This window comes from Pundamilia nyererei, unplaced genomic scaffold (genome assembly GCF_000239375.1).
Source record: "Pundamilia nyererei isolate P.nyererei 1_Seehausen unplaced genomic scaffold, PunNye1.0 scaffold00037, whole genome shotgun sequence".
Classification (NCBI taxonomy): Eukaryota; Metazoa; Chordata; class Actinopteri; order Cichliformes; family Cichlidae; genus Pundamilia; species Pundamilia nyererei.
In genome coordinates this window covers 81,795-105,199 of record NW_005187438.1, presented here as the reverse complement: position 1 = coordinate 105,199, position 23,405 = coordinate 81,795, and the positions used below count along the sequence as shown (strand labels likewise).

The 23,405-nt window shown below is 40.6% G+C and overlaps 4 protein-coding genes across 12 annotated transcripts in view; 1 reads left to right on the top strand and 3 right to left on the bottom strand.

Moving 5' to 3' along the window:
* Positions 1–1,676, bottom strand: part of LOC102192974 (splicing factor 3A subunit 2-like) — a 3,682-nt gene extending 2,006 nt beyond the window's left edge. For 4 of the 9 annotated variants that reach the window (XM_013910165.1, XM_013910166.1, XM_013910171.1 and 1 more), the window contains exons 1-3: positions 1,558–1,676; positions 745–850; positions 12–661 (exon numbers count right to left, since the gene is read on the bottom strand). In XM_013910165.1, the coding sequence (XP_013765619.1) occupies positions 12–661; positions 745–850 (756 nt within the window). In that variant the 5' untranslated portion in view covers positions 1,558–1,676. The remainder of the gene's footprint in view (positions 1–11; positions 662–744; positions 851–1,557) is intronic. The other 5 variants (XM_013910170.1, XM_005730391.1, XM_013910172.1 and 2 more) reach the window with 5 other exon arrangements.
* A 2,045-nt stretch (positions 1,677–3,721) lies between these two features.
* Positions 3,722–5,079, bottom strand: LOC102192581 (uncharacterized). Its single transcript, XM_005730390.2, has 5 exons — positions 4,973–5,079; positions 4,855–4,901; positions 4,683–4,765; positions 4,090–4,597; positions 3,722–3,964 (listed from the first exon to the last, which is right to left on the bottom strand). Exons 1-5 carry the CDS (start codon positions 4,987–4,989, stop codon positions 3,852–3,854), a joined length of 768 nt encoding a protein of 255 aa, XP_005730447.1. The 5' UTR covers positions 4,990–5,079; the 3' UTR covers positions 3,722–3,851.
* Positions 5,080–5,802: 723 nt separating this feature from the next.
* On the bottom strand, positions 5,803–7,691 carry LOC102192291 (putative uncharacterized protein DDB_G0294196). Its single transcript, XM_005730389.1, has 3 exons — positions 7,568–7,691; positions 7,436–7,482; positions 5,803–7,364 (listed from the first exon to the last, which is right to left on the bottom strand). Exons 1-3 carry the CDS (start codon positions 7,582–7,584, stop codon positions 6,466–6,468), a joined length of 963 nt encoding a protein of 320 aa, XP_005730446.1. The 5' UTR covers positions 7,585–7,691; the 3' UTR covers positions 5,803–6,465.
* Positions 7,692–8,688: 997 nt separating this feature from the next.
* LOC102192013 (neutral cholesterol ester hydrolase 1-like) lies at positions 8,689–18,228 on the top strand. The gene is made up of 5 exons (XM_005730388.2): positions 8,689–8,934; positions 11,303–11,525; positions 12,181–12,250; positions 13,318–13,489; positions 14,270–18,228. Exons 1-5 carry the CDS (start codon positions 8,800–8,802, stop codon positions 14,888–14,890), a joined length of 1,221 nt encoding a protein of 406 aa, XP_005730445.1. The 5' UTR covers positions 8,689–8,799; the 3' UTR covers positions 14,891–18,228.
* Positions 18,229–23,405: the final 5,177 nt, after the last annotated feature.

Here is a 23,405-nt window from a genome sequence, read left to right as displayed (position 1 = left end):
GGATGCAAAACAGCCTGCTGGCTCATCTGAGGCACACTGGGTGGATGCAAAACTGTCTGCTTGCTCTCCTTAGGCACACTGGGTGGATGCAAAACTGTCTGCTGGCTCACCTGAGGCACACTGGGTGGATGCAAAACTGTCTGCTTGCTCTCCTGAGGCACACTGGGTGGATGCACCTGAGGCTGATGCAGTGCTGGCTTACCAACATGCTCTGACAACTCTGGCTTCTGGGGCTGCTTTACCTGGCAGCTCAGGGTTGGGCAAGGCCGGCAGGCAGACTGCTCCTTGTGCGGGCAGGGCCGGCAGCTAGGCCCCTGGGGTGGACAGGGTCGGCATGAAGGCTGCTTATTGGGTAGGCAGGAAGTTTTTAGTTGTTGTTGGGGCACCTGTGACTGCTTTGGTTTGCGCTGACGTGGTTGAGATGCCCGTGGATTTGGTAGGGGCTGAACATCAGGCTTTGGTTCTTTGGACACAGAGCCATTCTGTTTTAGGGTTTCAGATTCAGGGTGATACTGGTTAGTGGAGGACATAGTTGTGTTGTGGCTTTTTGCATTCAAGGTTGAGGTATGATTTCCAAATGTCTCACTACCATGCAAAGTGTCATTCCCAGAGTTAAGACTACTTAAATCCAATCGATCATCTGCAACAGGCACCTTCTGATCTGCATGATTTTCAAAAGGGACAGTGTTATAGGCTTTTAAGCAAAAATTTAAGTCTACAAAATGCAATGGTGTGTTTGCTTACCATTTGCTTGAGGTCCTCCCACAACTAACAAAAACAGCATCCACCATCTAGACAAAATACCATTGCCAACGCGCCAAACTGTGTTTAAAAGGTACCGCATCCGCATCTGCCAACGGAATGAGTCGCCACCAAAAAAACAAAACAAAACACAAAATTACTCTTGCAAAGATAAAAAATAAATAAATAATAATAATACACATCTCTCCATAACACAATGGAGCCCGAAAGAAAAAGAAATGTTTCTGCTGTGTGGAATCATTTTGATCTTTTAACTGCAAATAAGGTAATAGTTTGTCTTTGTTTCAGTGTAACCTATCAGAATAGAAAAAAAAACAACAAAAAAAAAACAGCCATGTGACTTGAAGTGTAAATTATTCATTTCATTTTATGCAGGTTAAATGTCGCATCTGTTCTGCGGAGGATAAACCTATTTTTCTGAATAGAAATTTATAATAAACTGAGTCAAATGGGTAATATTACATTCACAATACTTTCATTTTAATTTTCACTTAATGTCATTCATAATATATTTTAAAGATGTCTACAATATTTGCAATATAGAAAATATAAAATGATTCCATGGAAAGTACAATACCTTACAGTGTATACAGTGCATATAAGTATGACTAGGTCATTGAATCAGTGTCTGTTGTGAGTCTCAAGTAAGTTGCCTGCAATGATATTTAAGGTCCAGCAGGTGTCAGTATGGAGCAAAACAGTCGACACAGTGTCGATACAGTTTGGGGAATGTGCTGAAACGCTTCACGAGGCCTCATCTACCCATCACTAGTAAAAACAGTTTTAAAAGCTTACCTTAATAAAAAACTCATGGTCTCAGCTGCAGGAAGCAGCAAACTCTGCCACTTCTCTCAGCTGCTACCAAATCAAGAAGCTGAAAAACACAGCAAGGCCAGTGCAGCCCTTTTAAAAATGTTTCCTCTCTGTCATGGGTGGTTAATTGGACTCAGGTGTGATTGTTTGTATGCAGGTGTAGCTAATTAGGAAACACTGTGGCCAACAGTAATGTTTTAATCTTCTTCATTATTCAACATTTGCACATAAATAAGTGACATATTATTCAGTACTTTTAAAAGTTTTCGGCAAAATTATCCACGCCCACTGCTGCACTATGAAGTCTACACCGTCACATCCTTAAAATTCAGGGAAATCAAGGACGCATTTGTGGCTGCATTTCGAGCAGCCTTTGAATTGGGACAGCCTCGCTGTCGCTGTGACGTAATCGGCCTTAAAATGCGGCTTTAAGGCTGCAGACCCTGAATTGGGATACAGCCATATTCTACTGTTTTACATGGTGCTGTATGCAATACATTTTGGTTTTTTTTGTAAAGCATAATAGGTCAGGCTGGGCCAGTTCCTATGTATTTAACAGTTCTATCACTGATACTTTATTCTGTTTATTTATAGTCAATTACTAGTTTTTGGTCACTATTATTCTGGTATTTATTGTTATAAACTGTGTTTTAACTAGTTCTTGTTGTTTGGGGGCCCTTAAAAATGAATTATTTCTTGACCTATCTGAATCAGCTGTCTTAGGAACAGTTCTGTTTACGTTATATGTGCTTGCTTTAGGCAGTATTATTAGGATGCATAGTATACATTTTCACTGCTCTGCAGATGACACCCAATTTTATCTAGAAGCCAGATAACGCAAACCATTTAGATAAGCTGTAGGTATGTCTTAAAGACAAAGACGTCAATCACGTCTAACTTTCTGCTTCTTAATTCAGATAAAACTGAGGTTATTGTATTCTGTCCTGAATATCTTAGAAATATGGTATCTAACCAGATTCTTACTCTGGATGGCATTACCTTGGCCTCCAGTAACACTGTGAGGAACCTTGGAGTGAAGTTTGACCAGGACATGTCCTTCAATGCACATATTAAACAATTATGACTGCTTTCTTCCATTTGCACAACATCTCTAAAGTTAAAACTGTCCCATCTCAGAGTGACACTGAAAAACTAGTTCATGCATTTATTACTTCTGGGGTGGACTACTGAAATTTATGATTATCAGGATGTAAGAAAAAAACCAAAAATCTCCCTTAAAAGCCTTCAGTTTATCCAAAACCCACAGCAAGAGCACTGATACGGTCTAGAAAGATCAAATTTTTCTCTTCCTTGCCTCGCTGGTCTTGAATAATCACCCCCCCCCATATCTTATCTTAAAGACCTTATAGTACTGCATCACTCCAATAGAGCACGTGTGTGATTCCCACTATCAGTGAGTTTCTATCCTCAGGCCAAGTCCTACGACCTTATATCCCATTCCAGAACTTTCACTGTCATATCTGATTTGTTATATCAAACGCTGCTACACCGTTTGTTTATATTACCCTGCTCGCTGTTGTACATTACACTGGTCACTCTACTTGCATTGCTCTGTCAATAAATTGCCATGCTAATAAGGCAGAAAGCACTTTAACATTCCATTTGCACAATGTACATTTCCAGAGTTTAACCTTACTTATTGTTTAAGTCTTGATCAAAGGAGCAGTTCAGAACATTTCATTGTGTGTTGTACTTGTATGACAATGTGACAAAGACTCTTGTGGTTCCTGGAGTATTCAAAAGTAGGACAGGAGGCAGAGTCTTCAGCTGTCAGGCGCATCTTCTGTGGAACCACTTTCAAATTTGGATTTAGGAGACAGACACCATCTCTACTTTCAAAAATAGGCTTAAAACGTCTGTTAAAGCATATAGTTGGGGCTGGATCAGGTGAACCAAAAACCTCCCTTTGTTACGCTGCAATAGTTTCTGGGGGATTCCCATGATGCACCAAGTATTTTAAGTCACCTTTCACACTGTGTTTATAAACCACTCCGTATTTAATCCTTAGTAATTATCTTTGGGGAGAGCTCTTCCACAGCATCTCTTATCTGCAGTGTAAAATTTCAATCTGCTTTGTATACAAGTTTCTACAAATTGTAACTCTTAACAGAAGGAAAGCATTGTGTTGGCATCATACACACATCTTGTCAAACTTTATTACCAAATCATTCAGTAAATGCTTAGAGAGTCAAGATGAAAGTTATTTTAATTGGGAAGGTCCGTACAACGATGCAGAAAGCTCAACATTGCTGTGCCTAAGAGAAAACATTCATGAATAAAGGCCATTGAAAACCAGTTATCTCATTAATCGTTTTCCATGACCATTGGTCCCTTTGTGTGGCTATTACATTAGCACCACGTTCTGTGCCTGAAAGAAATAAATCCCACTTAAAATTCACTCCTGTTACTCAGCCAGTAAGAAGAGCTCACCCAGATGAAGGTTGAGCAGAAATTGGACTGTTTAAAAAGTTTAACTTTCTAGAAGTAACTCACCTGGTGGGGATACTGGAGTTGCTTGCCTGGATAGACCAATAACTTTCCCCCTGTAGATGGGCAAGACAGTCATGTAGTGTGGACGCTTGGACTGGTAGTAAGGCTGGTAGTGTGGCAATTTTGCATGGTACTGAGGCATCTGGAGTGAGTATAGTGGCCACTTGGCCTGATAGTGAGGTCTCTGAAGCTGGTAAAGTGGACGGTCAGGCCACTGAGGCCACTGGGGCAGGAAACCAGGCAGCCTGAGTGGAGAACCAGGCCGGTGGGACACCAGAGGCTCCTTGGATTGGCAGAAGTGCTTGGGCGGGCAGGAAGGCTTCCACTTTGGCTGGGTTGCCCAAGATAGGGAGTCAACCTGCTGTCTGGGAAGCTGTGGTGCACTGGTGAACTGCTGGGCCTTCTGGGGAAAGCACAAAGCCTTTGAGCTGTGCCAGCATACATGCTGAATGGGTGCCTGAGGTTTATGCTGCTGCCGGGGGACCCGTGACTGCAAACCAGACTTCACTACCTGTGACATTTGATGATGTGCATAAAACTAGTTATCAGGCAGAGACTTGCACGGTTAGATTCACTGTTGTGCCAGGATCACTTGCCTTTGCATTCAGGGTTAAAGTATGAGCAGCATTTGACTCGCTGCGCCATGAAGCATTCACTCTGGGGTAACGACTACCTGAATCTGGTTGGTATCCAGCAAAAAGCAGTTTGTTAACCTTTAAGAATATTTAATCTATGCAATTAACCAGTGATGCAATTTAACTTGCTTACCGTTTGCTTGATGACTTCCAACAGTGAGAAGTAACAACAACAGCCAACTAAAGAAAACAAGTGTCTATAAGCTCTAACTGAAAACTTTTAGCTTCATAGAAACCTATTTAGTACTTGCCTTAATGAAAACCTCATTGCTTCAGCAGCAAGAACCCACAAACCCAGCAGCTACTGCTGTCAGCTGCTACCAAACCAGGAGACCAGCAAAAGAACCTGAGCTCTCGAAAAGGTTTACCCTTTATCTTGTTGATTAGGTGACCACAGGTGTTTCTACTTCAGAGCAGATTAAGCTCACTATGACACCAGGAAAGGACCTTGAGGTATTTTGCAACTCTTTGCAAATCATTTTCAGCAGCTTCCATTGTGCAGATGCTGTTCAGATGACTTAAATGTGAAAAACCTGCAGCTGAATTTGTTGGAGCTGCTGATTGGTTTAGATGTTTGTTCTTAAAGAAGCCTAAATATTTTCACTGGATTTCCAAATAGTATGAGTTTAAATTATGATGGTTAATTCTGCTAAATTAATACATGTGCAGCTGACAGAAGTATTCCGCCATTGGCTTTGTCTATATCAACATGATTTCTATCAATAAAATCATTGCAAAGTTTGGAAATTCCTTTGCTACAAACATTAAAAAGTAGGTTTAGCTTAACAAACATAAACAACACATTAAATAAGTGTACTAGTCTAAAAATCTCCTTTATTTCATTTATTGCAAAAGTTTAAGAATATCATATAGCTTAGAAAAGACAGCCTGCTCACTTTACAGGTTACCACAGCTGATTGTGGGGCGACCGTGGCTCAGGGGGTTGGGAAGCGCATCTGTAACCGGAAGGTTACAGATACGGAGTAGTGCTCCCTCTAGTGGAAGGGATTGTAAAAGTTGCATTATTAGAGTTACAATAAAGTTTACTGAAGCAGAAAGCACCAACGTCTAAGAAAAAAAAAACCCTGTGAACTTTGCACACTCCTAGAAAACACATTGAAACACAATAAAGGTCTGCCAGGTGAACAGTATCTACTTTGATCCAATGTTTTAAAGAAAACAAGTTAGAAGCAGTTCTTAGCCTTCTGAGTGTAATGGAGTAGATGTGCTGTGGAATGGATATGTTCAATGGAAATGTTGCAAAAACCCTTTTGGGGCACACATTATGCTGGCAGCCTTTGTCAAAGATGGTGTAACAATATAGGGGATGATATTTAGTTTAGCTTAACGCTAAACTAGATATTGAGCTTTTCAACAAATAAATAGACACGTATAGCAAAATAATTATAGCAGTAGCTGTATTTTACTTTGAAAGGTCAGAACAGTGTTTCAATGTTGCAGTGCCTAAAACAGAAATCGTGAGTTCAGTAAAGTAACATCTAAACTCTTGGATGATCTGAGAGGTTTCATTAGATAACCTTCCCCATTGTTTCTCTTAGTGTTGCTGCCTCATGCTTATTAGCTGCTGCGCCGGAAAGAAATTCATGTTAAACACAAAAGTCCCCCGATGTTGCCCTGCCTACTTTTGTAACGTCCTAGCGGAGACAGTTTGATTACAAAATTTGAGGGGAGAAAAAAAAGAAAAAGATTTGGATCATAATTTTAATGAGTCTGCTTGAAAAACTTATTTCCAACGTGCATATCTGATCTGCTGGGGGTGTCGAAGATGCTTGATTCGAAAGAGCGGAGTCTTGGGTCGGTGTCCTAGCAGCCTTTCCCGGTAACGGGATATCATGGGCCGGTAATGTGAGTACTTGGCCTGGTAGCGAGGGATCAGGAGCTGGTAGGGTGGCCGTTGTGGCCACTGGGCCATTTGCGGCTGCTGGAGCCGGATACTTGGCCGGGGTACCTGCTGCCACTTTAGGGCCGAACCAGGCTGCTGGGGTGCCTGAGCCACCTGTGCCCATTTGAGTTCAGCTCTAGGCTGCTGGTGCACCTCTGCAAATTGTAGCTGTTGGAGAGGGGATTGATGCATTTGGATTAAATCCAGCCGCTGGTGTGATGAACCAGGCTCCTCTGGCACCCACAGCTGCTGAGATGGAGAGTAGAACTCTGGGGATACCTGGGACACCTTAGGCACCCCCAGCCGGTTGAGTGGAGAACGGGGCTGCTGTGGTACCTCCAGCTGCCAAAGTGGAGGACTACGCGGCATTGGCACCTGCAAGAGCACCTGTGATGGGCATGTAGTCTCATTGGGTGGGGAGGTAGGTGGCGGCACCTGGGGCTCCTGTGACTGCCTGGATGAGAAGGTACGCTGCTGTTGGAGCACCTGTACCTGAAAACCAGACTCCACTTCTTTAAGTGGAGGTTCAGTATTACTTAATGAATACTGGAGATCTGGCAAAGACCCATTTTGTGCCAGTGTTTCGGCTTCAGGCTGATAATCCACTGTTACTGTTGTGCTGTAGTTACTCTCATTCAAGGTTGAATTATAGTTATCAAGTATCCCACTGGTCCCCAATGTCTCATTTTTAAAGTAAACGCTTAAATCCAGTTGATCATCCGTATGGGCTAATTCTTGATCTGTGAGAGAACATTGGAATATGTTAGACAAAAATGTTGGTGCATAAAATTATCAAATTTTATTTGCTTACCATTTTCTTGATGACTTTTGACAGCTAGCAAGAACAACAGCAACCATCTAGACAAAAGAGACTATAAGCTTTAATAGTGACATTAAAAATATGTTTGATTTAACTTTAAAAAAAAACTTCTTTAAGGCTTGCCTTAATATAAACATCATAGCTACAGGAAGCAGCAAAGACAGACACTTCTGTCAGCTGCTACCAAACTATGGACCTCGAAACTAATGAACAGACAGTAAGTCAGCGAAACTCTTTGCAGAACTTTATTTTCTTACCTTCTTGCTTAATTGGCCAGCTGTGTGACTACTTGAAGCCAGGTGAAGCTAATTAAGAAACCAGCGAAGCACAATGAGGCACTGCAGGCAGATTTAAGCAACACTCTGCCAACCTTCAGTTCAGCTTTCTTCAAATGTTTTATCAGGGTTGTTTGAAATGAAGCAGACCTGCGTAGTGTTCAGATTTCTTAATATTTATATTTAATATATTTTTATATCTAAAATCTGTTTGTTTTTAAAATCAGTATTTTAGTAAATTAAAATTTAATTTTAATGCATATTTATTTTTAATTTTTATTTGATATTTTAAATATTTTATTTACCATTGTGAACAAATAAAAACACATCATCAACATTTAAATTTCAGTATTTAGATTCATCACTTAATTATTAAAACAAACTTTTAATGTTTACAGTAATATTTTTATATTTGCATTATTTTTAATACAAACATGTTAAATTTAAAATATGCATTTAATATTTACATTTAACTATAAAAAAATTATATTTGTAAAATGCATAGAATACTTTCAAATTGTGATTTAAAATGTATACTTTATATTTAAGAATTCAAATTGTTTATTTATATTAAGTGTATATCACTTTTATTTACACGTCACAATTTTTGTTATTTGTTTTTAATTTCCTACATATTTTACATAAATATTTATAATGTCATATTTGGATTTACCATTTTAATTTATATTCATACTTAATAAATTGACATTTCTATTTAAAGTTTAGATTAAAATGTTTGCAAATATAGCTATAAATCTGATCAAAACTTCAAAAATTTGTCAAAATGTCGCAGTTTTATTTCAGCATTTTATTTCGGTTTACCGTTGGAGCTCAAACGGACTACATTTCCCAAATGCAACAATGTTACGAAATTCTTAAGCTACTTCCTTAGGAAACATTTCAAAATAAGATGTATGTTTCCAGCGTAACGTCCTATCTTTGTGAAAAGATCCCTGCTCTCTGCATAGAGCTTTAATTTTGAAGCCGGGGTCATTCCTCCCATTCTCGTCGATCTCTGGCGGAGGCAGCGACCGCTCAGGACCGTGTGGGAGGGTTAATCTCGTTTCAACCGTGGACGCGATGAGGCTCCGTTTGGCCGGAGCCGTGCTGCTGTCAGCGGCCGCCTACTACGTCTACCTGCCGCTACCGAGCGGAGTTAGCGAGCCGTGGAAACTGATGTTGCTGGACGCGCTTTTCCGGAGCTTCATGAAGGCGGTGAGAGCTGACTGATGACTGACAGGAGGGCAGAAAAGGGCAGGTTGATGTGAGGAAAGACAGGGCTGTTAGGATCACAACACCTGAAGCACGAAACCGTGCAGGTGAACGGATGATATGAGAATCAGGGTTTATTTTATAGCAGATCCGAGGTCGTGCAGAGAGAAGGAAGTTCCTGGTTAAAATGAAGCCTGGTATGGCGAATGAGGCAAAATAAAAATGTCTGTAAAAGCCAAATCTAAACAAGAATAAAAATATGGTTTTAGTCTCAGCCAGTATCTATTCTCACCTTCTAAAATCTCGCCTTTGACGAATGTGTACTATAATCTAATGATTAAAAAGATCTAACTCTACACTGAAATTGATAACGTCAAGACAAAATCACAACAACCACAAGAAACAAAACAAATACAGAAATGGGACGAGAAATAAAAGGTAACTAGAAAATATACAATTAACTTAAGTCTGTTCATAGGTTCAACAGGTTAATTGAGAGGATAAACCCAGAAGTTTTAGGAAGTCTTGGGGTTATTTTAAAGCTTGCTTTCATCACTAAGATGGCCTTTCTGTCTTCTTGTTTATGCATTCATTCATTGTTCTTTCATTACTGGCTCCTACAGAATCCTTGTATATGGCACTTAAAATAGATTTGCTCTCTCTGTCCTGATTGCAGTTTTAAATCTGAACGGGATCCAGAGAGAAAAACTCTTAATGCAATTTTTGCAATTTATGTTCCCAGAAAATCCCACCAGGTGGCTGGACTTGACTGCAGCCATTATTAAAACAAAACATTGATTTTTGTGCTGCATTTTTTTCAAACTATCCTCGTTTTGCCTTTCAGCGCATCCCTTTCACTCATATTTAAATACGCTCCTTATGTATTTGTTTAGTCATTACTAATTTTGTTTACTATTTGTTTACTATATTGGCCAGAATGATTATAGTGAGCATTAGTGCAATAATGCACAGCAACAACTTCGTTTTTTTTTGTTTTTTTTTGTTTTGTTCTTTACACAGAACAAGGAGTTTGTTGGTTTAATTTTTGATTAAACGGTGTGAAAATTTTGAAAATTCATATTTGTTGTTGTTATTATTATTATTATTATTATTATTATTATTATTATTATTATTTAATTATAGGTGTTTTTTAGGGGGGAATTTTTGGAATTTGAGATTCCAACTAACCACAGCAATAACACCTCCTCAGGCTGGTTGTCGTCACCATTTCAACACATTGGCAAAGACTAAATCTGAAGACTTTCACCTCACCTTATCTGGGAAACTTTGTCCTACACTTGAGTAAACCAGAACTTTCACAGGAGAATCAGAACTACTGCATGAAGCTTCTTTCACAAAGGGTTGTTGATAAATCTGCATATTCGATTTGGCAGATTTTAACCTGATCCTGACAGTTTTTCCAGGGAAATTAATTATAAACTATATTATATATATTAGAGTTTTTCCTCCATACAGAAAATATTGGCACTGACCAAACAGGTTTTGGCTTTCCATCAATGGAAAAGTACAAATCAGCCACAGTCCTTCAATCTGTATTCAGGGAATAACATAAAAAGGACCTTTAACTAGGCAGGCCACATGCCACAGAGCTGTAGCTCACCTGCATTGCTTCACATTTAATTAAACACCACACAGTTTACACGTCCACAGCTTGAGTGACGAGTTTCCATGCGTGTTCCCCACATTGAACAGGTTTTCACGCCCTGCTGGTTTCTTACCTTCAGGTCCTGTCACTTTGAGCACAAAGAGACAAATGGTTCTCTTTGTGTTTTGGAGACTGCAACCCCAAACCTGTGGCGTTCCAGTTCAAACTAAATCAGTTCCCTTAGAAAACTGTGAATATTATTACAAAAATGCATTATTAAATCTCTTTGCAACCGCAGAAAAAGTCCAGATTAAAATTTTCTGGATGTGTAATTTGAGGACAATCGCTGTGCCTGATGGTGGGAATGATTATCGGGTTACACTGTAAACTGATTTCAGGGAATAGGCGAATGGTGCCACACAAGCTTAACTAATGATCTGCTCTGCTTCAGAGCAGAGCTCTAGCTAAACCTAAAAAATCTTTTAAGACTGGTGAAAGTGTCAGATGAGGTCGTGTAGGCAAACCCTGTGCTAACCCCCTGCATGCTCAGTCCAAGTGTGACGATCTAAAGCCAAAATCGTGGTTCTGTAACCAGCTTTGAGCATCAGTATTATGGGATTTATCATAGTTTCAACTGCAAACCTGCAATATTTCAATGTTTGTGATGGAGACCAACAGAATCCACAGAAGAGAACTGCAAAAAGTACTTGAAAAAATTTCCTTGAGCACAAAATATAAAAGTTATTTCTTTTTTAAAATTTCCAGAGTGATGTAGCTCATGCGATGGGCGTGTGCCACCGCGTCCACGTGTTGAACCGGGTGGTGTCCTGGGTGGAGGTGATTGAGGCTCGCTCCAGCCCCGCCGTGAACGTCACGGACTCCGCGCTGGGAGGCGTGCCCACCCGGGTGTTTCATCCCATCGGAGGGGAGAAGCTGAAAAGAGGAGTTATTTATTTCCACGGTGGCGGCTGGGCCCTCGGCAGCGGACGTGAGTGCGGTGCATAAGAGGCTTTGGACAACCGTAAAGCTGCTGACGGTTAAACAAATCCAATCAACTTAAGTCTGTTTTTAAGCCTATTTTTCTGCTGGTTTCAGTGTTTAGATCTCACTGTGACAACGTGAGCTTGTTAAACACAGTCTTATATGAAGGGGGAACTTTTTTCTCACATTAGGAGCAAACACTGCTTTTCTTTTTGGGCTAAAGTTCATTTTTGTATGAAGATGCTATCATCTTCATACCCGTGTCATCATCACTGAGCCTCATTTATTCGGTGTGTGGTGCTTTCATTGCCTAAAGACTTGCTGTATTTAGTTTGTGAGCATATTGTAGCTTCTACCTCCAGTATTTTACAGAAATAACTTAAGTTTTTATTCGTTATGAGTCAAAACAGATGACTGAATCAATAAAGTCATAAAGTCACAGGTCAAATGATCTGAAAGTCATATTCCCAAAGACTTTACTACTACAGGAAGTTATACGAGCAGCCATATGAGTCATCCTCTGCTGCCCAGGAATGCTGAGACTTCTAAATCTCGTGGTATCGAGTATAATGTAATACCAACTAATCCTAAAATGAATTTGCAATATATTACTGTAGCCTTACTGTAACTTCAGCATCGGTCACTGTTTATGTGCTTCACAGGAATGCGCTCCTATGACCATCTTTGCCGGAAGATGGCGGAGGACCTGGATGCCGTCATTATGTCAGTTGAGTAAGTTTTGGGCGTCGCTCACGTGAATCTAGAAGGAACAAACCTCACATTGAAGCTGCAGGTGGTGGATTTTTATGTAAAAGGTTTGAAGACAACAAGTTATGCTTTTCTCTTGTTGTTTAGCCAATCGTAGCAATGACAGCTGATTGTTTCATTTTGATCTGAAAGTCAATTATTGACGTTTTCAGACAGCATGTTTCAAACTCTTCCCAAAGGAGGAAAACTGGGTGAAAGTTTTCAAGAGTTTTTTTTTTTTTCTTCCATGTTTAGCATCAAGGCCCGTTTGTGACCTTGGAAACAGTCTGCAGCAGTCTGCCGCACAGACTCATTTATCATGGACGTGGTTTAGCTGAAGGCCATGTGATGTGGCTGAATGTGCTCAAAACATCAGTGAAACTTGTGATGAGATTATGGTCAAAGATTGTGCCACTCTAGGCTGATGTCAGTATTTGAAAGACCTGTTTACTCACAGATATTTAAGGGGTGTGTGTAAATTTACTCTTCTGTTATTTTAGTTTACCCTTTTGGTAAAAATCCGCCTGAAGTTTCTGTCCTGTCTTGACATGAGAAAGATTACACAGGAAAAGATTACTCTTTCAAATCAGTTTGCCCCCGCTGGTGACTCTCTCCTCTTAATGGAGAGTTTCTGGACTTGGATTCTTCCTTTTGTTTTTCTTCTTTATCCAAATCCATCTTCATATGCTCTCCTCTTCAGCACTGCCAGAAAGGCTGCTTACTGCAGAGCCCCTGGTCTAGCCCAGCTCTGCCTTTAAACCCATCTACATCCCTGCCACAGCCTTTAACCAGGCCCAGCTCAGCCTGTTTGACTCTGCAGTAAGCACCTACTGAAATCACTGTTCACCCCAGCAGCTAGCTCAGGAGTATCATCACAGATGAAGGATTTAAAACTTTAATATTCTGTGAAATACAAAGAAAGTCAACATTTAATATTACAGATGTTCATTTTTACCTCCAGTTTTAGCTTTTTCTGACTATTTTTTTAATTATCGTCATTATAACACCTGAGTATAATATTGCTGTCATGTTAAATTGTCCGTTTGCTGTAGCTACCGTCTTGCTCCAGAGGCCGTGTTCCCAGATCAGTACCATGATGCAATAGCGGCGTCGCGGGCCTTCCTGTCCACTGAGGTTTTAGAGCACTACAGCATCGATCCCGAGAGGGTGTGTGTGTCGGGAGACAGCGCTGGAGGAAACCTGGCTGCCGCTGTGGCGCAAAAGGTAGAAAAACAAATGCATACATAGAAGGAGAAGCGGTTTTGGGGTAGTTTGCTACTGTTTCTACTTTCTGTTTACGCAGAATACACACGTTTCTGTTTGTTTATCTCTTGAAATGATTACCTGGTGTAAGCGACCCTGTATGTAAAGGGCAGCAATGGGCACATCTTAGTGTTCTTCTATTTTTGGCTGCTCCCTTGAGTGGGTGCCACAGTGGGTCGTCCGCCTCTATCACATCCAGTTCTGTCCCACCAACCCTCTGCATGTCCTCCTTCACTCCTTGACATCATTACAGCCTGGTTTAACCAGCCTATCACAGCTGAGACGGTGGAAACTGTCAGAAGACACCAGCTGTGTTCAGAAACTAACCTCATCAGCTTGAGTTATTACACAGGTGACACAAGGCAGCATGTGGACAGTTTGAATCAGGTTTGTCCTAAAGTGCCCTTCCCCTGCTAAAAGCAGAGCATTTACAGTGTGCAGGGTCGGGAAGAGCGCAAGCGAGTAAGCTGCGACTGTGACTGTAGGACAACTTCATTTTAAGCATGCGTTATCACATTATCTTAGAATCCATAGAAATCAATGTTAATGTTTCCTATTTCTGAAAGGAGAAAAAAACATTGGCCTATATTGATATTGGTGTCAGTCAAAAAAAAGAAAATTGGTCGGGCTTTAAATATCAGGCAAAAAGCTGCCACCGAATATTTTTTGTAAGGACTGAAATCTGGTGTTTCTGAGTGTTTTTCCTCTGAATTAAAATCTAAAGCTTGCGTGTGTCCACAGCTCAGCTCAGATGACACCCTGAAGGTGAAGTTCAAGGTCCAGGCGCTGATCTACCCCGTGCTGCAGGCGCTCGACTTCCACACCCCATCCTACCAGCAGAACCAGGCCGTGCCCATCCTCTACAGGCCCGTCATGGCTCGCTTCTGGCTGCAGTACCTGGGCGGCAACACCTCCTTGGAGCCTCTCCTGCTCGCCAACAACCACAGCTCTCTGGACGAGTCGAGCATCAGCGCCGAGACTCGCTCGAAGCTGAACTGGACCGCTTTGCTGCCGACTGAGCGCAGGAAGCACTTCCGGCCGGTGCTTAAAGAAACCGGGTCACCTGGTGTGGTGGGCGAGGTGCCGGGGCTCACGGACGTGAGGGCGTCGCCGCTGCTGGCGGAGCAGGGCGTTCTGGGTAGGACGCCTAAGGCGTACGTGATGACTTGTGAGTTTGACGTGCTCAGGGATGACGGCTTAATGTACGCCAGACGTTTGCAGGACGCTGGCGTCACGGTGACCAGTGACCACTATGAGGACGGCTTTCACGGCTGCATGGTGTTTGCGTATCTGCCGATGATGTCGAGCGTGGGACGGAGGAGCATGAACAACTACATCCGCTGGCTGGACCAAAATCTGTAGGAAAAAAAATCGTAGTTTCCACTTTGTGGTATGAAAGATGAGCTGGGGCAGAAATCTGGGATGACTCGAAAAAAACATGATCATAGCTGTTAAAACATCCCAGCTTGAGCCAAGAAGGTCAAAGGTTAGATCCACTGTGTCGATGCGGAGGCGTCCGTTTAGCACATTAAAGTTTAAAACCACTGGACCTATAAATCTACAATCAAACACGCCACCGCACATCCTCAGTGTGTCCTGACACCAAAACGTCTTCAAGCAACTGTGACCAAAGAAAGTTTTTATATAGAAACATCTATATAATTAATGGCAAACTTATAAAGACAGGTTTTATACTTATCACCTTTATTTATTAGTTTTAAAATGGAAACGAGTAGAAAACTACAAATATAAACATATAAGAAACTTCTTTATACAATAATATTCGCTGAAAACCCCTAAAGCTTAACACATTGTGCCATAGCAGCATACAACAGTCTTGTGATTCGCTGGCAGGTGATTCATTAAAACAAACGGCTAACGCTGCAGCAGTTTTGGCCCACAGTGTAATTACTGCTGTCAGTTAGTGGGTCAGTGCAACAGCAGGAAAACTAAGAGCGGCTCTTGTTTTACTCAGCAGTAAAGCAAATTATCATAATTCGGCATCATCACTGCCAGATGCACAGCTACACGGCGGTATTTTTGCTCCACAGCTCCGCCCATAAAAGTCAAAAGTCAAACCTGGTTTAAATTGGGCCGATCTAACCCTTCAAGGTCGCCTCCTCAGGCAGCGATCAGTTAGATTGCTCCCCAGGAGTCCAATTCTGACCATTTGGACTTTTCTGCAATGCTCTCTGGATCTACTCCACTGTGTGAAAATGGGGACCTTAGAACTTGAATGGTGGTGAGTAGAGTAGCTGATGATTAGAAACCACCAAACCATGTGGCTACTAAAAAAACGCTTTTAAATGCTTTGAGTCAGCACAGTTGTAACCCTCAGGAGATTATCGTAGAGTTTGCATGATTGCAGTCTGCCACGGGGGAGAGATTCACGGTGTATAACCCCGTGAGTGTCGTAAAAAATGACAAGCTTGCTCCTGTGTGTGGTTTCAACTTCCACTAAAACCGTTTAATTTCTGAGTCTTAACTTAAAACCTTGTCGTACGCCACTTTGTAGCTGACGGTCAGTGATTAGGGGATGTTTCAGGCTTAATTTATCCCTCTAATGTCAGCCGCAGTCAGCTGTATCATTAGTAGCCACTTTAGTCACTCAAACTAAAGATACATTTAAATCTGGACCTGCTAATGTGCAAACTTGTGAATTTCACTGACATTTTCTCATGTCTGGTCACCGCATCCCTGCTAGTTCTCATCTTAATATCTGATCTCAGTGATGCTAAGAAGTACAAATCAGTTAAATGTGAATCAAAGGTTTGATATTTATCATAGTCAGGTATGCTTTTTGATTTTTATTAGCAAAGTTCCTCTGAAAACGATATAAAATATACATATTAACACTCAGACTTGAGAAAACACTGGATACTAAATATTGAATTATTATTATTTTGTTATTTTTTTTAAACACGGCCGAGGTGGTGAAAAAACGTTTTATTTAGTTTAAGAAGTGCAAGAAGAAACGACACAGCCACAGCTTAACCGTGCTGAAGGATAATCTGTGGCTTATTTCCAACATTTCCTGCCATCAGTTGCATTTTCTCTGGGTCGTTTTAACCCTCAGAGGCCTAAATATTCCAGCTGCCCTGCTCCCAACCTAAAGCCTGTAATTTACAGGATAAACAAACAGACTTCTGTGACAAGAAATGAAACAGTTCTTCTTTAACGTTAGACCGTTTAGTGCGTTTTTACTTGATTGCTGTGAGTTAGGCTTTTTTAAAAGCAGAAAATCACACGTTCTGATGGCTGATAACTTAAACCTCGCAAGTTTGATAACAAAGTGACGTCATTTGCTGCAAATTGGGGTTTTTTTTTTGCAGCAGGAAGTTTGACTTTTTGGGTGACATTCAGGATTGAAATGACTGAAAACATTCGATTTCATTTTCAGCATAATTATGAAGAGAAACGACAACAGGCCCAGCTGGCCTGTAGTACGGCTCAAAATTCCTCAGATATGATGTTTTATGATGTAACGAGACACTGAAGACACACACACACACAAAGCCAGACAGTCGGGCTTAGTGTGTGTGTGTTGTAAAAGTATGTCAGAGTTCACAGCTGTGTATACTCACTGGGTTGTGCAATAATGTATGTCTCAAACTGTCTCTCAATCTCTGTAACTTCACTCTCAGATGACCACTGGACCACGGGGCCAATGCAATGATGAACGCTGTGAATTATTACTTTTTAAACAAGAGTAAAATTGCTCTATCGCCACGAGAGAATCGGTCCCAAGCGGAATATCACGTTTCCCGCTCGCCCGGTGCTGCTGGCTCAAAACAAATATAATGAACTGACGGCGGTGAATGACTCGCTGTTGGCGTTCAGCCCGACTGGAGCAGGAACGCCGAGCTGAGGGTGGTCATTACACCCCTCGAATTATTCCACAGAAATGTAATTTTCTTTCTCTCCTTTAAAGGAAATGATTCCAGACGTCTTATTTCTAACATGTGGCTTTTATTCACGTACATGTATAATGGTATAACTCATCTATAAATTAGACACGCGGGCTTGCGGTAAAGTAAGTCTGAGTGCTGTCATTTTAATTCTGTATGTGAAATTATGCGTTTAATGGGTTCACATTGTATAAATAAGGTTTTAATGCGAGTCGGGTTATGCAACAGGTTGTTTCAGGCGAGCCGATATGGAAAACCGGGCCCAGATGTGCTCCTGCAGTGCTGGTAAATCTCGTAAAGGAGCTGTTTTATTGGCTGCTGTCACAACTGTGCAGGGAGGATGAAGAGGTTTCCTTTTATGTTATCTATGTTTTTATTTCCACTCTGTGCTTGTTGTAATCTGGGTTTTAATTTTCTGTCCGTGCACGTGTCAGTGCGGGAGAGCCGTGACACTCCTGGATAAGTTTTTAAGCTGTGCTCAGCAGCACCGGGTAGAAGAGCAACATAATGGTTTGTTATCTACATCTGCTGTTATTCAAAAAAGCCAAGATCCAGACCCATAAATCATTTATAACTTTACTGATGTTGATATGACTGCAGCTGAAATTCAGGTTCAGGTTTTGGTAACACTGTGCTTTAATTAACCGTCCTGCTGAGCATGTAAAAGCAGCATAGAAATGATATCAGACACAGTGAAGTACTACTGTCAGAGTGCTTTTTAAACTGTTTTTTCTGGCATATCGCTCTTCAAGTCACAACCCATATGTTTTTGACCATTAAAGGTACTGTACTGGGCAAAAGTCTCAAGCCATTTCTTCGTAAAAAGTGGAAAAATGTGCAGTGATTTATTGAAAAATGTGGCGTTACAGTATATCAGGCAAAAACCGAGTTTATACAATTCGATATCTTGGTGTGACCACCTTTATTCTTCAACACAGCCTGAACTTTCTGAGCAGCCTGACCGCCTCCGCACACGCTGACGATGATTTCAATCAAAATGGAAAATTTGGATTCCCTCCATTTGACCTGTCGCCCTGATTTTCAGTCCAGTTCTTGTGTAATTTGACTTACCACAGCCTTTTCTCCTGTTTCCCCTCCTTAAGAATGGCTTCTTGACAGCCACCCTTCCACTGAGACCATTTCTGATGAAGCTTGTGTGATTGAAGGGCCAGATGCCGATCTCAGGTCCTGTGTCAGGTCTCTGCAGGAGTGGTTTTTCCTTCTCCTTAAGGACACGACTTCCACACACTGTTCATCTGCTGTAGATAATTTATTAAGCCTGCAAGTGCTTCTTTTGTTCTGTCACTAAGTTTCCAGCTAATAGCTCTTTGGGATCTCTGCATCACCATGTTAATGTAAAATTGCATTTCTTTTGCCTGCCAAACTGTTTTATTTGTGACATTTTTGTAGACTCAGCTGAAAAATTTGGAAATTTGTGACTCTAAAGATACAGTTCAAAATTGATTCTTTGCCAAGTTATCTGCTGTGTGCAGACACCACTGATTCATCCCTTGAGTTGGGTATCTTTGTTTTGCTTAAGTGATAAGGAGCGGAACAAACAAGTACAGGCACTGGACTGAAGGTGTGGGAAAAAGCAGTCAGTGTCCAGAGAAAAAATTTGAAAGACTACCAGAAAGTGTGGAGAACTACAACCCAAGACCACTTTAAAAATTTCAAGAATGTCTGACACCTTGGAAGGAAATATAAAGAAACAAGGGGTAGCTTGACACATTTTCACAGCACTTCAGTCATAGAATTCTTTTATTTTAAATCTCCTGCAACATTCACCTAAACTATTATCAGGATGTGAAACGATAACTGCTGTGACTTTGTCAAAAAATCTATCGATCTGAAGAAATGTCAAGTCGTGCTGAACTTGGGCTCCAGTTTACTTTTGTGTAATACCAGTTTTTACCACAAGATGGAGCAGTGAGTCAGTGTAACCTTTTTTTAACCAAGTAATTAAAAACATGTTCTTATTTACCATGGCAGGAAAAGAAGAAACATCAAGACCTTTACACTTCAGAAAACATGTCACGCACCTGCTGGTTAAATACTGCCACCTGGTGGTCACAGTTACAGTTAAAAGTTCTGTAGACGGTGTTGGCAAAAACACAAACGCAACACTTCAATTCCTCGGTGCTGGTGCCGCTCCTACCTTTCGCCGCTCCTGCTTTTCATTACCATCGACTGGTTGAGGTGTCAAACAACATGTGACCGTCCACGATGCGTCCAACGGAGGATGTTTGCACAAATAGAAGATCTTAACGGCACAGATGATCTGGCAGTAATTTCAATAACAATATACTCGTCTCCAAGTGAAGATTGACAGACTCTTCGACTACGCTAAGAAAACAGAAGAATGAAGTGATGTTAATTTTCTTTTTCAAACTGCTTTATTTTCATTACTACACTTACAACTGAGTCAGACAAAATAAGACAAGACAAGCAGAAAAATGGAAAACTAAAACAATTTGAGACCATCATCATTATCCTATTCTAATTCTCATCATCATCATTTCAACAGCAAATCATCATCACATTGTCTTTATTATTATACACACAGGTAATTATATAACAAAGTCATAATATATGCGGTTATAGTATATAATATATATAATCGTAAACTACAGTTTAGAGGGATAATAGTAATAAGGAAAAAAGAACAAATAGTCCAGTCAAAGGTCAGATTTCCTCAGTTTTAAAGTCACTATTACTTTGCTGTTACTCATCTCACAGTTGCACAGCTCTGAGTCGCCTCTAGACCTGATCGGAGGGGCCAGCACAGCGCCCACATACACCAAAAACAAAAACAGGCCCCACACCGCTTCATGGAGGGAGCCTGTTACTGAGTAGTCACCAGTGTTGGGAATGACACTGAGGAAGGCTTTGGACCTGCAGCTTTAACTATGGGGTACAGATACACAGACACAACACAAACGCATGCAGTAAGAGAGGGGGGTGGGCAACGAACTGCTCCCAGGGTGTGAAATGATGATGAATTATGATTAAAAAAAACAACTACCCAACTGTTTTTTAATAAACAACAACAAAAAATATATTTTTAAATGTGTGCTCCCGACACAGGGAAACCCAATTCTGCAGGGGAGACCTACCTCGGCACTTGTGCAGGTGAAACCAAAGGGAAGATATGCTTCACCATATTTTCTACTCTTTGGCTTAGAATGAAGTTGTTTGTAATGGCTGTAATGGCTCTGCGCCCCCCCCTAGGGGGCGGGCCCCACACTTTGGGAAGGTCTGTGCTAATGCTCATCTGCCTCACAGTTCAATGCGTTGTCTGTTTAGAGATGCTCTTTTGCGTAACTTCATGTAACAAAGGGTTACTTGAGTTGCTGTTGTGTTCCCGTCAGCTCAAAGCTGTCTGGGTATTCTCCTCCAACCTCTGGCATCAACAGAGAACTGCCCCTCATTGCATATGTTATCCTCATTAAATAAGCTCTGTTATGTGATTCTAAAGACAAGGTTCAAGTTGCATTGATGGGGTAGACTTCAGACAGTGTGGAAATGACCTCATAGCCCTTCCCAGTTTGATGGGCAGCTTTTCTAAGATCATTGCTGATGTCTTTTCTCTGTGTCATACCTGAATGGTCCTCACCAGCAAAACTGCCCAAACTGCTGCTTTTATAGATGTTTTCACATTTGCTGGTGATCAGATAATCAGGTGGAATTAATTAGCAGGACCCAGCTTCTACTTACCTTACTACTTTTTATGCAAACAGTGAGGGTGTACTTCATTTTTCACATCTGTATGTGTGTTGCTTTTACCCTTAAATGTCCATCATGAGCCAACAGTAAGTCTGATATTCACATTTAATTATTGTTATTAGGAGCCTAGATTACACTCATTAGTGATATTAAAAATGAAATAGGGGGTTATTTATTATGATTGGAATATTTGAAATAACAAAACAAATATTCCGGAGTGATTTAATTAGACTTTACATAATTATTTATTCAGTTAATTCGCTATGGATCACACATTCATAAATTATAGTCACTAAATTAGCATTTATTATAATTGCCTATAATGTACTTATTTTATTCTTCATCCCACTGCTGTCATTTCTAAGTAAGTAAGCGCGTATGTCTATTACACGTATTCTAAATCTTTCAAATATACAGCATGCACGTGCTAGCACTTATTTTTTAGCAGCGTTTAATGAACTGGTATTGAATTTCACAATAAAAGTCTACCACAGGAGATGGCGTCAAATCCTCCAATGCACGCAAACCTTCAGCCAGTAAATCCACCGTTACGCATATGGGTTGATGTTATTTATCACTACCATATTTCTAGAAACGATGTAAAACCAAATTGTTCTGTTGTGAATGTGATAGATTTGCACTTCAATATTTTTTAATTCCTCGACTTAGTTTTTAAGACCGATTTTGATCAGTGTCTCTTATTTGACATTTTGGAGAGTAAAAACATGTGCAGAGCGAGAGACTTGTGCCAGACTTTCTCCATCTGTCATCCGGGTGAAAAACTGGCTTCAGTCTGAGCCGATCTCACACTGGATATCAAAGAAATAGGTTGGCTTCCCATCCCAAGGTTTCCTTGTTCGTTTGTTTTTTCTTCTTCAAGTCAAAGCTTGCAAGGAACCGGAAATTCATCAGGTGCTTGTGTGACAGTAAACAACATGCCTGCCTGGTCATGTGATCAAGAAATGGCAAAACTATGCTTCTCCCTGACAAACAGGTCTTTCTGTCTTTGCATGCTATGAACAACCAAACCTGCATCATCAAGCCTGCAATGAGCACAGCTGAGGAGGGATTCAGGAGATCCCCGCTGATGAAAAGCATGAAGGAATCAGAGGGGAAAAGATTGTATAACATTACACTGCAAGGCAGCAATGTCTCTAACACAGGTGGGTCTTTTTTCTTTGAAGATTTATCGTATTTCACTGCCAAAATGTGAATTATGACTCTTTCCTGTTGTCTTTTCTAAACACGTTTTAATTTCAGTTAGCTGCTATTCAATTCAATTCAGTTTTATTTACCTAGCGCCAAATCAGAACAACTATCATCCCAAAGGTGCTTTACATTGTAAGGTACAGACCCTCCTGCTGCACAGGATCTATGGAGAGCTAGAAAGGAGAAAAGTTTAAAAAGCTGCTCTTTCTTAAGTTTAGATGTGGTCGGTTTCCTTCAAGTGACCCAGCGGTGTAATTTATGATACCAGCTATATTTTTATATGTATCATTGTGATATTCCCACACAGTCTCACAGCAGGTAGTTACGACCTTTAATTTATAGATTTGAATTTTACAGTTTTTCCTGTCACTGAATATGATTTTTGTTCTGCCAACTGACATTAACATAAAATAAATCATTTCATTGCTCACACCAGGGACCCGAGATTGAGCCACACATCATTTTTTATTATTTTTAATAAATAATCCATTGAATCCATTACTTGGTTTGGTTTGGATATCAAAAGTGCCTCGGTTAGGCTTAAAAAAGATCTTTGTTTGTGTTAAAATGCAACGCTTGCCGCTTCTTGTAAACTTCGGTTTTCTTGGTGGCGCGTCCGTCCCCGCTTTGTCTGGACCACATATGTGCTGCAGACATGAAATATACTTCCTTTTGAAAATACGTGAGATTCAAAATCTTGCTGATTGTCACACAACAGTCCATGACAGTTCGTACTCATGAATATAAATGGATAAATTAGGTTTCATTTCACATTTTGCCATCTGACTAGGATGGGTATTTTATTTCAATAATAAATACATTTCCCATCATTAATTTGCCTCTACTGCGTTTCAGGGTTCACAGGAATTGGCACATTGGTGCGAGAATAATAACTTGATGAGAACCTCAACTCTAACCACGTCTTGGAAAAATGTAAATATATTTGATACATGTCAGGGTAGTTATTTCTTTTTGTCTCCGAGTTGCCAAAAAATGTAAAAACAGTAATACATGTTCTGATAGTGTAGAGTTAA